The 17790-nt window shown below is 40.7% G+C and overlaps 1 protein-coding gene across 8 annotated transcripts in view; it reads right to left on the bottom strand.

Annotated features, from left to right (window-relative positions):
* The window catches only part of LRRC27 (leucine rich repeat containing 27), a 463960-nt gene that overhangs the window by 348070 nt on the left and 98100 nt on the right, over positions 1-17790 (bottom strand). For all 8 annotated transcript variants that reach the window (XM_069239754.1, XM_069239755.1, XM_069239752.1 and 5 more), the window contains one exon: positions 5334-5464. In XM_069239754.1, coding sequence (XP_069095855.1) covers positions 5334-5464 — 131 coding nt within the window. The remainder of the gene's footprint in view (positions 1-5333; positions 5465-17790) is intronic.

The following is a 17790-nucleotide window of genomic DNA, read 5'->3' as shown; positions in this document are numbered from 1 at the left end:
AGAAGAAAGCAGTGAAAACAATGGAAAGGCAAACTGAAGGCACCCAAAAAACAGGGAAAAAGCAAGGAGAAAGCAGTGAGAATGAGTGTAAAGCAAGAAGACACTCAAAAAATGGGGGGAAAAGCAAGGAGAAGACAGAAGCAAGAGCGATGCAGCAGGGCAGGAAGGTGTGGTGCCTTTGTGAAAACGTTTTACAGATCTATGGCAATTTTGAGGCAGAAAATTTAAAAAATTATAATTTTTACTTTTACCTTATGTTAAAGTCACAAGATGTCTGCCAGCACTTTCTGGTTGAAGTGCTAGCCGCCAAGCAGATCTCAGCATGAGATCTGTCTGATCCGCAGAGGATCTGCGTCCCTAGATATACAAATTTATTTTTCTTTTAATAACTCTAAAACTATTGAATAGCATTACAGAAAATTACAAAAGGGCTCTTTCTGGACAGAGAGCTAGCTTTCTGCCACATTTGGGGTAGTTCCATCAGGCGGTTCGGGCTGTAGTGGTGTCTGAATTTCACAGGGAAAACATGTTTTGGGACCCCATATTTTCTCGCCCCGTTTGATGAATCACCCCGAAACGTTCAAGGCAACAGCTGAAGTAAGTTGAAAACTAGTTTTGAAAATTTCGTGACGGTTCATCACATGGTGCAAAAGTTACTGGTAAAACAAAAAAGCCTTTCCTATGGAAACTAAGTCCTACCTATAACTCCCTACTGGCAACAGATATATGCAAATATATATTACCTACTGGCAGGCGCCATTAGGTAGTTATAGTTAGGACCATGTTTCCACAGAAAAAACGTTTTTTTGACTTGCCTATATCTTTGGCACTGTTTGATTAATCTTCACCAAATTTTCCCAAAAAAGTGGCCTGGCGATTCTTGTTGGCCACAGGAAGTTTCGGGGTGATTAGTCAAACAGGGTCCGAGTAAAAGGGGGCTCTAAAAACACTGCGTTTCCCATGTTAATTTCCATAGGACCCGTCAACACGTCTACAACCTGAACCAATGGCAGAAAGCTTGCTGCCGGTACACAGATTGTGCTTTTTGTTATTTTGTGTAAATCCATTCATTGTTTAGAAGATATTTAAGGGCAAATAAATTTGTATACCTCTGGCCGCAGTTAATCACGAAATTCACAAATTTTTGCAAATACATGTGCAAAAAGAAGCATTGCAACTGGCTGACCGCAACGTGACTTGAAAATTGCGACCGCCATTTTATTTCACGGGACACAGTCCCCAGGGGTCAAAATTTAAATTGAAAGTGGTATAAGGGGTCAGGGTTAAGGTACCGTGACCCCAGGGGTGTGAGATAGGTGTGTGTTTAGCAGCAAATTTAATTAATATAATTTTGCGTCATGGCACGAAATGTGTGCAAAACATTTTGAATTTCTGCAAATTATTTACGACTATAGGAAAATTTGAAAGAAATACCACAGACTCATTCATACACTAATTCACTCACTCCTACATCTACTCAGAGGCGCATATGCCCAGTCACACATCCACTCAAACACTTATGCAACCCACTCAGGCCCATTCATAGGCTTACACACCCACACTCAGATCCACTCAGACACTCATGCACCCACTCACACATCGACTGAAAGAGACAAGCCCTGTGGCCAACCTGCACTGCGCACGGCCAAAGGCGTGGCGTTGGGTGGTTATAAGGGCTTGGCTGCGAGACCTGGATGCGAGGCCAGGCCTTTCGACCAACCCCCGCTACATTCGGCAGTGGTTGGACTAATTTATAGTAATTAAAATGACTTTACGTTAAAAAACCATCGAAATTCACTGAAAAAACAAAGGTTACAGGGACATTATAGTTAGGCTCTGAATTTACTCATACAAGACCATGCACAGCTTATTACGCCACATATTATGTCATTGATGAGATCTTTATGCATCTTTGATATCACTGCAACATTTAACATTATTGATAAGAAAACTGTGCATGGCAAGGGCACGAGTTATAGTTACCTTAGGACTCGAGTTATAGATAACTGAAAGAACTAACTGCTGAATTGTTATGGTTTTGTATGCGTAAATTCTGAACCTAACTATAACGTCCCTGTAACCACTGTTTTTTTCAGTGAATATATATGCACATGTATATCTACATATATATATATATATATACACACACACATCCACACACACACATATGTGTGTGTGTGTGTGTATATTTACACCTTGAGCTTGAGTAGTAAGAATAAATAGGTTGTAAAACCAATGCATGGCAAAGGCATTGCATGGTAATGGATTCATGGTGAAGGCATGCATTGTAAATGTATACGTGGTTGCATTATACCATTTTAACTATGTTAGAAATGGGATACACATTATTGGCTTGGAGAGTCCATATTTCTGAATCAGACGACAATGGCCTGCTTTTCGGCTCCCTAAATGCCAAAGGGGGCTAACTGCTGACTACTTAGACGAGATTAACTATTTGGGAGAAGACAGCAACAGTTTGCCACGCAGAACAAGGGGCAGCTTTAGCACTACCTCTTTTGACCTAGAGATTTCAATGAGCGCTTCTTCTATTCATCTCCAGGACCCTCCTAGAAAGTTAAGCAGCAGCTACAATAGGAGAAAAACTAGTTTTGACCCTGTCAAGCAAGGGAGTGGGCAAGAAGCTGAAAAAAGCCTGCCTGGTGGCAGATAGATCTCACCATCTCGAAGTGTATGTTCCTGTTTTTTTTTACTGTAAGGCAAAGAGGAAGTGCTTACAAAATGAGGTGGGGACTGCAAGAAAATGGTTAGTTAGTACACAGGATAAATCTTCCTCTTGCACCACCACCTCCTCAGAACATTACTAGACAAGGGAAGACTCCATCTGAAGGGAAGGGGCATGTGATTGGCCTCCTGTTTATTTTTTGAAGGACACAAAACAAAGACGAACCCCTGAATCCAAGAGGGCCCAATTGACTAAAGAGGACTAGACCCTGTTGGAGACCTTACTGGAGAGAGACCTGGGCCCCAGAAGACTGCCCTGAGGAGCTAGAGGCTGGAGAAACGACTAGAAGAAAACTTTCCCACAGGTTGGAGACTACGTCTGTAGGTACTTGCTGTGTCAAAACCTCTGCTCCACTGCATCAGCCTTAAAATGCACCTAGGTCCTGGCCCACTGTGAACTGTAGTCTTTCCATAGTGCATGAGTATTTTTTACACACTATTTGTCTGAAAACTTTAAAACCCCATAAAAAATGGTTCACCTTACCCTATTCTGCTAATCGTTGTATCATTTTGCTCATTAAATGTTTCTCTAGTTTTTTAAATTGGTTTGGAAGCTTTACTGCGCTGTGTTCTTTACTTTAAAATTGTTGGTACTGCGATCCCACATTCACTTCTTATGGGATTGTCTGCTGTTTGTACCATTGCTACCAAGGGTTGAGCAGAGATTCTATCAGAACTGTGTTTTGACTTAACCACAGTGGTTTTTTTGAGTTGGCAAGGGTGCCCCTCTAAAAGTAATGTCTATTTCTGAGACCTACTGTTCATACTTTCCATAAACATAAAGAGATTGACCCATTTATTTTTTGATCCATACATTTCTTTAGCTTTATGTATAAATCCCTCTTCAGCCAATAGGACCAGGCCCTACATGTGAAACTGGAGACAGTATACTGAACTGTGATTTTAGTACAGTCTTTACAAACCAACAGACCTTCCGTGCATGTCTCATTCTCATGGCCTCTAATCAAGAGACATCAACCACTTTCTTCTGAGCTTGTTTACGTTTTTTTACAGCTTGACTTCTCAATGCCATATTTCACCAGATTAGAATTGTATGATGGTCTAACATGCATCTTTGATTAGCTCAGGAAAGGTTTAAACCAGGAGCTTGGGTGAGCTACTAACACGGAAGGCAGGAATATTTTATAAAGACTTGGCTTACTTCTGAGTTTGGTGGTCTTCAGTAGTGCAGACATATTGAGTGGATTGTCTTCTCATGGCCAGATAATAGATAACCAGCAAATTCGAGCTACACTCAAACACCCTAGTCTAAATGCAGCTGGCTTTGTTTTTGACTTTGGTGCTGAAAGCAGATAACATGACCTGGCAACAGCTTTTAACAACAGGGATAGGCAAACAAGAGCATAACAACCCCACCTCACCCTTATCAAACAAATGAATTTGAAATCAATTAAGAAAAGGCACAAATTGTTAAACAACATGCAGCAAACTATGCATAATAAGCAAAAACAAGCCGGATAATGATGAAGAATAATGACAGAAGCACAAACATGCACCAAAAAGGGGGTTTACTCACTAGGCAAGGAAAGTAAAGAAAAAGGAAAACAATAGTACCAATGAAGCTGAATGTCTTAACATAAGCAACTGTCATTGTTGATCATGTTTCAGAAGATCTTGAATACCAGGTCATCACAATGCCTTTGTAGTAGATGAATCTGCAGGCCAAAGCTGGCAATTTAAGAAGCCAAATGCACACCAGGGATTCAGCTGACAACTTTCTAATCACTTTGTGAGGGCTTGTTTGATGAGAAGACTACATGGTCTGCTCCTGCTGCATGCACCCAGGACGGAGGTAAGAAGTGTTGGTGCTGGAGTTAGGCAGCTTCTTTGCAGGGGCCTTGGTGTTGTGCTCCATGTGATGAGGTTGAACAAGCTTCAGTACAAAAAAGTAATGGGTTATGTGTTGTCAGGCATAGCAAGACTAGAATTCTGCATTTATCTCAGGATACACTGATCTGCTGCAGCTAAGATACGACTGGGCTTAGAAGGCAACCTTGTGCCAGGCACCCCACCCAAGATTATTAGAGCACATATTGTGCAGTGGGTGGACATGGATCAGCACTGCCAGGGATCCTCTAACCAATGCTGCACATCATCCAAAAAGAGGAAAGTGACCTCTCAACTGTGACAATCCGGTTAGTGTGAAAAAAGGCCTCAAACGGCCTTGACCACAGCACATTAACCCTTTACGCTACCTCCCACATTACACATTAAGCCAATAATAACTAGTGTTATATTTGCTATTGAAGTCTGCAATTCTGATGTTTTAAGTGCTGTAAATCACAGATGTTGTCATTACTGAATATATGGTACTCAATTTACTGAACTATGGAAGGATACAAGATCGTGTATGCCTTGCTGAGGATTCACCCTCAAGCCCTCCAGGGCGCATTTTGTCAGTAGGATGCATTCTGCCAACTTCAAGAAATTTTGAAACGAAGAGAATTCCAATTATGAAACAGTAACTATTGTCAGACATTATACAGGAAACAAATGGACAAGAGAAAGAGTGGTTTGAGAAGAAAACTGTTAAATATTTGTGTTTCTTTAAACATCTCAAACTGGCCTACCTGTGAGCCCCAATTCCTGATGGTAAGCTCGTAAGTCTATTGTATCGTAAATCCAACCAAACAAGGTTTGTAAATTGTTGAAAGAAATCATCAGGAACTCTGGACAAGGAATTTCCTTGCAGGTGCAAATGCTGAAACAATAACAAGTTAAAAATTAAAACAAGGACTTACTTCCATATTATTATATACATTTATTAAAGAATAGGCAATATGCAGCACATTGAAAAGTGGTGGCCATTGACTCCATTTTGACAGATATAGTACTGGTATGACCTTACTGCGTCTCATAGTGAGGTAACAAACTCCAGCTGCATTCTACTATAGCAGAGCTCTGGCAACAGCCTCTCCCTTGTTAGGGCTCCTATTACATCAGGATCTAGATTCTACCAAGGTTCTGTTTTTACTACCTTTAAGTAAATTTGCATACACGGGCTGGAAGTAGGCAGGAAGCGGAAGACCAGGCGAGTAAATGCCCCAAGTGGGTACCCACAAACAAATATGTTTAAGGATATTAGGAACCCCTCTCCAACCTTTTCACACTGGAAACTTTTGGAAATTTACTCTGGAGTGCTAATTTGAGCTAATGCTTGCAGATGGGGCCTACTGGCATTCTCTCTTTGTCGACCGGGACTTCTTCTAATTATCATGCTTTCACCCAGAAGAACACAGAGAAAGGCAGCAGAAGGGAAAGAAGAAAGGGGAAGGAATGTACAAAAAAAACAGTGAAAAGGGGATGAAAAGGAACCTGCAAAAGAGGTAAAAGGGCACTTTGTGTATGGTGGGGGACGAAGGAGACATGAGTTGGAACTTAGGACCAGATGTATCAAAAACCCAGTTTCCATCTCTTAAATAGCGAGTTTTAGGAAATCGCTATTTGGGAAATACAAAATGGGTTTTAAGAGAATAGTGAATACCTAAAAGCGATTTCCTGAAATGCGCAATCGCTATTAAGGAATCGCTATTAGGGAATGGAACTCCATTCATCCCTATGGGTCTGAAGGCCCATAGATAGGTGAGAATGGTTTTGCATTTCCCAATTTGCGAATTACTGTTAGGAATTTGCAAATTAGGTAATGCAAAGCCAAGGGTGCTGGGGGCCTAAGGCCCCCTTTGATGCACCCCCCAAAAAACTTGTGCACATGTAACGCTACACAGCACTTTTAAAAATGCATTTTGAATGCATTCTTAAAGAGTGCACATGGTTACCACCAAATTTGACTTTGTGGTAATTGCATTTCCTAAATGCTCAGTTCGCATTTAGGAAATGCATGATACATGTGCACAAGTAATTGCAAATAGGTATTCCATATTTGCGATTAACTATTTAGGGAATCGCAATTTGCGATTCCCTAATCAAAGTCGCAATTTAAGGGAATCGTTAAAAATTGTGATTTGCAAAAATTGCACTGCACTGCTTTTCATACATCCTGGAAGGCAATTTTGCATTCACAAATGGTGTAATTTACCGATTCACACCATTTGCGAATGTAAAGTCCTTTGACACATCTGGCCATCAGAGTAGACTGCCTTGGTATGTGAAACCCTGACATTCTGCAATGGCACAGACGGGCATCTGAGAAACAAATGGGCACAAGCACTAATGCTTTTTCAAATTAAGCACTGAGCAGGAGTAAAACATATTGCAGAAAGGGGAAGAATGTAGCACAGAGCAGGTGTATTTCCAATTGCTTAGCAATAGTATAAATATAACTGTTGAATTTCTATGGTTTTGTGCGTGCAAAATCTGAACCTAACTATAACGTCCCTGTAACCTGTGTTTTTCTTCAGTGAATTTCTAAGTTTTTTATTTTTTATTCTCTTTCCTAACTAAAACGTTCAGTGAATTTCTATTTTTTTTTAATGCTAAGTAATATTTGATTACCCTACGTTAATCCAACCCCCATCACGCACACCCTGCAGTCAATCCCCTGCAGGCATGCACCCCCACACCTTGCACGGCCTTTGGCCGGAACTTTACTTTTGGCAACAAGTTATAGTTTTTTAACATAAGTATAACTGTAAGTATAACTATAAATGGTGAATTGCTATGGTTTTGTATGGGTAAAACGTCAACCTAACTATAACGTCCCTGTAACCTTTATTTTTTTCAGTGAAAATATATATATGATCAAGGTATCTCAGACCGAAACGCGTTGGGCGGGTGATTGTTGAGCTGTAAACGAAGTTAACGGAGCCTGAATAAATGAATTTTGTGAAATAAGAGATACCGGAGTGCGGTCGTTCGTGAAGTATTTCATGAATGTTGTTGATATATATATATATATATATATATATATATATATATATATTTATTGCAACACACATTTCTAAAAATAGAAGGAAGGTTTAAGTCAGTAGCAGAGATGGCATCTTGGTGGATGACTGCTGCCGAGGCCCAAACTCAGGCTATGAAGGACAGCTCTGGGGCAGATCAGAGACATAGACAGCATCTGAAGTAGAGGAAAATGGAGCAGAATCTGGAAGTGATTTTTCAGTCGGCGAGAGTTCCGACATCACCTCTTCCAGCGATTCTGAGGGACACAATGATAGCAGTCCCTTTGCAAGCACTATCTGTGCAGCAGGGTGACCGTAGCAAGTTAGACCAACCCAGAGAGCAGGCAGGTGCGCGGGCAAGCACATACAGAGTGCTCTCTTGGCAGCCCCCCCAAATTAGTTCAGCCCCAAACTCTGCCTTTCACTAGCAACCCTGGATGTAAAGTCGATAGGGCCAATTTTTTGCCAACTGATTACATCCATCTCTTTTTGGCTGTTGACTTCCTTGAGCAATATGTGCAGCAAACAAATTTGCATGTCAAACAATTTCTGAGGGAGTATGGAGGCACTCTAGGGCCTCAGTCTAGGGCACACCCGTGGACTCCCACTTCACTTGAGGATTTGAAAATTTTTTGGGCCTTACACTGAAAATGGGGTTAGTGCAGAACCAACCTTGTAGTCCTACTTCTCTATTCGGACAGTTTGGTAATTCCCATCTTCGCACCGTGCATGAGCAAAGAGAATTTTTTTGCTATTGCAGCGCATGCTGCATTTCAATGACAATTCTGCTGCAGGCCCGGGGGCCACCCAGGTCACGACAGGATGTCCAAACTTCAGCATGTCTTAGAACATTTGCCTGCCAGGTTTCCAGAGATTTATACTCCAGGAAAGAATATAGTCATTGATAAGTCATTGATACTTTACAAACGGCGGCTGCTTTTAAGGAAGTACTTCGCAAGCAAAAGAGCTTTCTATGGCACAAAGCTGCACATGTTGTGTGAGAGCTCTACTGGCTATGTGTACGGCTTGAGAGTGTATACAGGGAAGGAATCAACTCTAAACACTTTAGGTTGCCCTCCCATGCTAGGAGTCACAGGAAAGATTATGAGTGAGCTTGTCCAACCACTCCTTCACAAAGGTTACACATTTTATGTGGACAATTTCTATACGGGAGTAGAGCTGTTCAGTAAGCTGTACAAAGCTGGCACTGTGGCATGCGGTACAGTTCGTTGTCACAGCAAAGGATTCCTGCAGGAGCTTTTTTATAAGAAGCTCCAGAAATCCAAGACCACTGTATTGCATTCAACAAACTACTCAGAATCAAGTTCTCTGATAGGCGTAATGTGTATGTGTTAACTACAGTTCAAGATGGAAGCACCTCCCCTGCCATGGTTTGGTGTCAGATGGCCGAAGTTCACAAGCCCACCTGTATACTTGATTACAACAAGTACATGAGCGTAGCAGATAAGAACAACCAAGTTCTTTAGCCATACAATGCAAGTCATAATGATTTTCACTTTTGTGCAAGAAACAGTTTACCCAGCTGATCCAGATTGCAACATACAATGTGTATGTTGTTTAGCATCAAACAACCACATGGAGACTCATGTTTTTCCTTTCAGTTGTCCATCATTCAAAGTATTACTGCTACACAAACACTAAAGCCTTCACTTCATATCCTCTGGAAGACATGGCAAGGCTGCAGGATCGACACTTCGCTGATCGCATTCCTGAAACAGCTAAAAAGACTCAACCATGCTGTCATTGTAGAATCTGCTCTAGTCAGGGAAAAGGGCAGGAGAGTCGTGTTTACTATCCCCAGTGCCCATTTCAGCTAGCCCCGTGTTTTCCTACTTGCTTTAAGTAGTACCATACAAAAGTGAAGTATTGGGAAATTGACTGAGGTGCAGCTGCAGTTAGGTAAACCTTTCAATACATGTGCATGGATACCTACCTTCCATAGGCCCCGACTTCACTAGACAAGCGGGTGCTCGACACCTTTATCCACCGTCCGAATGTGGTAGATGTTTTGTTCGCCAACTGACAAGTCTGTTATAGTCCCTACACTGCACATAATGGTGGATGAAACCTAGGTCATGTTGACACGGAGTACCCTGTGAGGCAAAATTTTAAGGCTTCAGAAAATTTGGAAGTGCTTTTTGGGAACTTACGTATACAAAGCAAGGACCATCCTGATTGCCCACGATAACCAGAATAAGTGTAGTAAGTCAAACAAATGTCCCGTGGGACTTATTCACCAACATATCTACTTGCTTTGAAAGTGTGCAAACTCAATTAGTAACTTGCATCATAACCAATGCTATTGAAAAAGGTACAAGACACTTAGGGGGTTATTACAACTTTGGAGGAGGTGTTAATCCGTCCCAAAAGTGACGGTAAACTGACGGATATACCACCAGCCGTATTACGAGTCCATTATATCCTATGGAACTCGTAATACGGCTGGTGGTATATCCGTCACATTTGGGATGGATTAACACCTCCTCCAAAGTTGTAATAACCCCCAATATCTTGCATGATGATTGTTTTCACATCTTTAGTATAGGAACAATATACATTTCCTCATATATCCAAATTAGTGCAGTTGACGCAGTGCTCAGACAGTAAATAAACAAGTATTTATACAACAACATGGAACAAGACACTGAACAGATTCAAAGGTCACATAGGATTTTATATCAAACTAACATAAGCAGAGATCCTGTCTGTTCATATATGGTATCTTCTGGTGAAACATAACATGTTTTGAAAGCAACTTACGGAGGGGATATTGACGATTCGACCTGTAGGTATTCTTGAGGGCTCATCACAACAAAAGTCGTATGACTAAACTTCCCTAGAAACCGTGGAATCTTGGGACCTTCAATAAGGCATCCTGTAAGTAATATCTGCAAAAATACTTCAAGACGGACGTTTATTTTGGATTACCAAGGCACACCGAAGTATTCCACAAACGTTATAATATATAAAGCATGTCAACAAAAGTTCTGTAATCGCCTTGTGGATGATTAGGATTTATTCTTTCCAAGGCACGATGAATCCAATAACAACAGCCATTGGATCCATCATGCCTTGGCAAGAATAAATCCTCATCATCCACAAGACGTGTCGAGAACTTTTGTTGACATGCTTTAAATATTATAGACTATGTGGACTACTTCCGTGTGCCTTGGTAATTCGAAATAAATTTGTTCAGTCCTGATTGGATTTCCAGTCGGTGTAGCCACACCCTTGGTGGTTGGGTGTGAATACCAGTGTGGCACCCAATAGACTTCATTTGTAACTATAAGGTATAATCCTCCCGAGCAATTGTATTTATACCTAGGATGTGCGAACCTGGAAGCACAACTACCTCTATTTTGCAGTTCACTTCAAGACAGAAGACCTGATTTAGAGTTTGGCAGATGGGTTACTCTGTCACAAACGTGACGGATATCCTGTCCGCCGTATTACGATCTCCATAGGCTATGATGGGATTGTAATACAGTGGACAGGATTTGCATCACATTTGTGACACAGTGACCCCCTCTGACCAACTCTAAATCAGTCCCTTAGTCTACAGTATATTCCGGGCCACCTGCATGTCTGGCAGTTTCAGTGGGGTAAACAAATTATTTATGAAAAGTACACCTTTGTATTGTGTGGAGAAAGTGGTCACATCTACACACACAAGAGTACTCCTATACAAAGTCAACAATGCGAAATGGGGTGCTCAGTTTCTTAGACGGTTACGTAGGAAAAGCACACCTTTGTATTGTTCTCGGCATCAGGCTAAGGAATTTCACCACCCTCTCAGTGTCAGCATGAGGCCATTTTCCCAACAGCAGTGTCATTGTGACAAAGAAATCAGTCCTCTCTGTCTAGGTTAGCTAGGGGTAAAGGCAACAAACAAGAATCTTCTTGTAGCCATATTATGGAAGAGACTTGGCGAAAAACTCTCAATGTATAATAAATACGGATTAGGCTGCACCCACACTGCAGTTTTGCCATACTGTCATAAATGGAAAAATTCTCCCAGTGAAAGAAAGCAGAGCCTCACACCCCCGTGTACATAAAACTTTATTTGAAAACAAAACCTGCACTGCAAGAATACTGAACCTATTATACTATAATGTTGCTTTAATCGTGTAGTGGTCTACTCATGGGGTACCTCCAGTTTGCTGCCCATCATAAGGAACATTCTAAGGGGGATTACCTACATTTAGGCATTCATCGTAAGTGGCCTATGGGGGATGACTTATTTATCGGTCCGATAAAAAATGATACACATATATTGGGGCTGATAACTAACTGCTAGCTATCCCAAGAATTACATATTGATTTGGTTGCTAACCACAAAAAAATGCATGTACTGATGTTTACCAGGCATTTTTCCCAGTAAATATGACCAGCCAAAATTCACTTGGATAAATTATGGCAGTGCAGTAATTACTGCCAAACTCGTGATTCCGATCCATGCGCACGAATCTCGGGAAAAAAAAGAGGACATTGATAACGAGAGCCACACATCGATTTCTGTGTTAAATGAGTGAGCTAATACTTGGACAAAAATGAGGATGCTTTACTTTGTAGACGGGGCAATTAGGGAAACTATCTTACCATTTAGAGTGGGTTACAATGATGGGTTTTGGAAAAACACATCATTATGTTAAACTGCCTCATGCATTTTCTATTAAACAAGTAGATTATTCAGGCAGATTACACAAGGTTTCAACTGTTATAAAACATAATAAACCCCAGTAACCAGTAAATAAAAAATAAAAAAATAAAAAATAGAAACACTAACTAAAAATTGAAATTTTCAACCACCATATCTTTTCATGAATTCAGTTAAAGAAACAACTAGTTTGACAAATGTGTTGATTTCAATATTTCGTTTACCTTGTTTACTTGACCGTGAGAACGCTAAATTCTGGTTGTATTTGTAACTACCATTTCACTTTTATAGCAGCTTGAATTACACTGAAGACAGCATTATTATACATTTATACGCATTTTCAAACGCACTGCCACGTTGTTACTCTGTATTGCACATTTCAGCCTAGCTATTCACGTAAGCGTAGCTTTGTACTCAAGCTGGAACAAAGAAGCCGCAAATGCTGAAAGAGGTAAAGTCTGCTGTGTTGCGCTAGCTTGTTGTAACAAGTCACAAGGTCTTCTTGCATTATTCCATCAAGACTCAACACCTGCCCATTAGTGCCTATCTGATTTATTGTTTTGTTATGTACTATCTCCTCCATTTGCTTGAATTGAGAAAAAGTGAATAAATGTATGGATTTTAGCATTACATTCTTCAACTGACTAGGGGCCAAAGCTCTGGCCGGTAATATGGAGTCTTGCACTTAAGCTTATTTTTGGTGGCTGCTATTGTTGGCTATTTTTAAACGTGTGTTAGAATTCTATGAGCTATTCCGAGCGTATGTAGAAAAATGTAGCAAATACATGCAAATAAGCAGAAACATAATACCTAATAGGAACGGAGGCCTACAGACTTGAGGAGATTGACACAGTATTAGCCACAAGCTTTGGTTAGGCCACAAATATGACAAATAATCACTAAAGGAAGATACAATTTATACGTTTGGTTTTTCATGTATCCTCACTAATTAATTTATGGGCTATACTAACAACTGAAAATAAATCTTTACTATATCAGTGTCTTGTCCCTCAGGCATCTTTGTCACAATGGTCTTTGCGCACACTTTTTTTTGCCACCGGGAATGCTACTTCATTTATTTTGATTTACTTACCCCTGCCCTTTCTTTTATGGGCACAAAATATACCTCATATTTTAATATCTGGATCTTGATTGCCTTCAACTCTAAAACACAGCTAGATACGAAATATTCAAATCACTGGTATCCTACAGGCCCCTTGTGTTCAGAGTCCTTGAGAGAGACAAAAAGGAAAAATAGAACTCTAGAACAAACTTGGAGGGTAGACATAAGGCAGCTATCAAAAGCCATCATAAATTCATCAATATGGTGACAAACTCACTAATTGATCCAATATTGCAAAAGACATTCTTACAGCCACTAACATATCAGAAAGTAGTCTATCAGTCTCAAGCACCCACTGAAAACCTGCAGATATTCTTTCATAATAACATTGCTGACATGCATAGTAAATTAGAACAACAGTCCACTATGGATATCTCACAATGTTGTCCTTTATGAGTACGGGATCTCTATTGCAGGGACGTCTGCAGCAATACCTACATACCACTCGGGTCTCCAGATAGGTCTTAGCCTCCATGCATTCTCATGTTAGGCATGGATCTTATGAGACTGTAACTGTGTCAGCTCTTGAACACATCCCTCAGTTAAGCTTTGGTCCTAATACTGAGGGAACAAGCACATATAAGTGTCTCTGCTAGACATCAAAACTTAAAGCAGTTTTGTCCAACTTCAGGGCCACATCCATACTGCCATTAGCATCTATAATTATTGAAAGACTAGTTAATAATCAACTCTCCAACTTTCTGGAATCTAATTCATTGTTTGATGACTCTCAATCTGTATTTAGGCCATATTGTAGCACAGAATTGGCACGTTTAACAGGAATTGAACAAATACAGTCCAATCTGGACAGAGGAGGTTCGGCATCCTTTATTTTACTCTACCTTTCTGAGGCGTTAGATACAGTTTCTCCTCATATCCTTCTGGAATGTGTTTTTGTGCCTGGGATCTATGAGTCTGCCCTTAATTGGCTCTGCTCCCAACCGAACACAAACAGTATCCTTCTCTTCTTATAAATCTACAGCTCACCATCACAAGTCCAGGAAACATTAGAGAGCCTCACTCAGCCTCATGCTACTCAAAATGTACGACCCCTCTTGCTCTAGTGGTTCAATCTGATGCCTTCTCTATCTTACAATGATGGCATTCAATTTATAGTTTCCATTGCAGAGAACCCCTCCTCCACTCAGGATAAATGTAAAGCTTGCCTCTCATTGGTGGCACCATAGATCAGAAGGAGCTATCAAAAACATGAATTCTTAAAAAAGTTTTGCTCCCTAGCTTGGTAGCTAGCTACCTGTGCTACTACCTCCACTAAGTCCGCTATGAAGCGATGAGCCTGGATCAAGACCTATTTGTCAAATCACAAACCATTTACACTAAAATAATACAGATAGGGACTACATAGAGAGGGAGATAAGTCAGGTAAATTATTAGCATGTCTGTTAAAAAGGGAGCAATCGTCCCCAGTGATACCAGCTATAAATAGGGCTCTGCCAATAACATATGCTGCAATATCATCCAGCCAATTTCTATAAGAGAGCGGTGTAGGGTGGAGGGCTCCATGTCCTAGATATTTGGAGAAACTAAAACTTTCCAAACTTTTGGAAGAACAAACAGATGTACTGGAAACTGATATAAGGAAAGAAGAAATACTAGAGGCAATTGATGGCAAGAGGTGGGGGGACGGCTCTGGCGGTAGGGACAGTGACCTTCCTGCAGACTGGTATAAAACATACATGTTACAAGCAGATGATTACTGGATGTATTTGTGGAGGCTAAGGGAACAGGTAAATTACCAGCTACTATAAGGATTAGTACGACCTTTAAGCCAGATAAAGATTCACATGAGCCAGCTACATCAAGACCACTATCGCAGATGTCAACATCCTATGTAAATCCCTAGCAAACAGATGCCTTCGTAGTAACAGAAATAGACAGGACATTAAAGACGCTGCACTGGGATTACATGCTGGTGATGTTGCAAGCAATGGGGTTGAGCCCTAGTTTCTTAGGACAGGGGCATTGGTTGTGCACAGAACCCTCAGCAAGAGTGAAATCGTTGGGGATTTTATCTGAAAGTTGGAGTGCAGAATGAGACACCAGGAAGGGGTGGGTGCCATTGTTGCTCGTGCTCTTTGTGTTTGCACTGGGATCCCTGCAAATATAACTTAGAATGTTGCAACATGACATGGGAATAGAGGTAGACAAGGGGGAGCATATTGTATCGAAGTATGCTGGTGACACCTTGGTGTTTGTCAGGCAGCCATGTGAGGCAGTGCCCTTGCTCCTACGAGCAGTAGAAACATTCAGACAAGTATCAACTTTGCAAAATAACTGGAGCAAGTCAATGCTCCCTTTAAGAGGTTTAGCTAGGTATCCCGCAGAACCTCTTCCTGGCCTTGATGGGGGCACAGAGATGGGGAAGGGAGTTCGGAATGGGAAAAATAAAAAAATAGATAAATTGTGAGATGCATGTTGTGCTTAAAAAAGTTAAATACTCACAGTATGGGCAGGGCTACATAAGGACTAGTCTTATCAATGCAATTCTGGAACACACTGCCTTCTTCGGCTGCCGTTTTTGCTCTTCTTCTGGATAAAAATATGATGATTAAAACAGGTCCTGGTCCCCAAAAAACAGTGCCAGTGTGCACCACCTCCAACTGGTTCAAAAAGTTAGCACTCCTCATGTCCTTGTCAGGAGTAAATGTTCAACCTCTTCCAGTGTGAAACAGGTTGGAGAGGAGTAGCTAATATCCTTAAACATGTTAGTTTGTGGGTACACACAAAAAAGGGCACTCATTCCTCTATCTGATTTGTGCCTACCTCCAGCCCCTATATGCAGAAAGGTGGAACAATTGGTCCATTGTTAGAATCCAAATCCTGAACTAACATGGGAGATGGTATGACATAATATGAACGCAGCCTTGGTTTGTCACCTCACTGCCTAGCGCCAAACAAATCAGTGGATATTATTTAAAGGGCAAGTAGATTCCACACAAGTGCTAAAGTACCCCTGGATGGGGTGAGTAATCCTTAAATTACAGGTAATAATTACGACTATTTTTTCCCCTTATGTACATTATGATTGTTATACTTCAACAACCGGATTTATAGAACCATATATTACTATACAAGTGTGCAGCTTGCTATGGCTATATCAAGTTTCAAATTTTAAACAAACATAAAAATAAATCACAAATTGGTTCTCTTTTGCCCTCTTGTTTTCACCCTTCTCAAATCTCTTAGGATAACACTCCAAGACTTTACTGTCGGGAAACTCTCCATATAGGCATTTCTAAATATCTCACTTCAAACCAGCAGATCATCAAAAATGCTGCAGCTAGGCTTATCCAGAATCTGCAATCAGTCTAGTTCTCGTCATAAGAAACAAGGCAACCCCATCAGTATACAGGGACTAGGGGTATACATCATTTTATTGGAACAACAGTCCCCCAAACAAAACAAGTAAACATCAATTCAGATAAAGACCGCAATGATCCTTCAGTATGCCCAAAAGTCCATTTATAAATAATGCATTCTCAATTATGTCTTAAAAAATTGTTTGTGTAGGCATCAACAACAACAGCAAAAGGGCCAAAAAGCAAATTATACAATAGCAGAGATTCAGCCATCTTAGTGTGACAAGTTTCTCTTTACACTTGTAGTCACAATTTATAAAGTACCAAGGCTCACAATTAAAATATCAGTAATACTCAAGACTAGGTCAAGGTACTAAGGTCATCGATGTTTCAATCCCCGGAGAAAAGAACAGAAACAGTTAATTGTCAATATGCAAATAAAATGCAAGGCCCAGGTACAAGGTTGGGCATAAGTAATTCTCTATATGCAATGCCCGAAAAGAACCAGTACCATGTACGAAGCTAAGAGCCAGAAGAAGTCAGTCACCAGTGAATAAGTAGGAAATGCCCAAATGCGCCACGAGAGGTACAGACAGATACCAACACCCTCAAGTAAATCTGTACACAGCATACCAAGGACACATTTCACTTTGCACATGCCCCCAAAACAACATTTGCACAGGAACTGGCCCTTCATGCATCTCAGAGACAAACAACAGATGAGCCAAGTGATATGCCTATCTGCATAATGTTTAAGTGCAAGTCAAGAAAGCACATACAACAGAAACAATGTGGCCATACATCTAGAGGAAGTAGCTGCAAGTTACACATATCAAAACAGATATGTGTTCAGTCAAATTCAAAGGAAGCTAGCATAACTGAACACCCTCCATATGTGGACAAACAAAACTCAAGTTTGCACACATGAGAAGAATATCCAAACTACCTCAAGGGGACAAATATAACACCATACATGCTGATATTGGACAACACAAGGTGAAACACTTACCATATCAGATAAAATGCAATGTAAGAACACCCCAATGGCACTAACGAACAAAC

This window comes from Pleurodeles waltl, chromosome 6 (assembly GCF_031143425.1).
Source record: "Pleurodeles waltl isolate 20211129_DDA chromosome 6, aPleWal1.hap1.20221129, whole genome shotgun sequence".
Classification (NCBI taxonomy): Eukaryota; Metazoa; Chordata; class Amphibia; order Caudata; family Salamandridae; genus Pleurodeles; species Pleurodeles waltl.
Note: the sequence above shows the minus strand (reverse complement) of the source record. Positions and strands in the feature narration are given on the sequence as shown.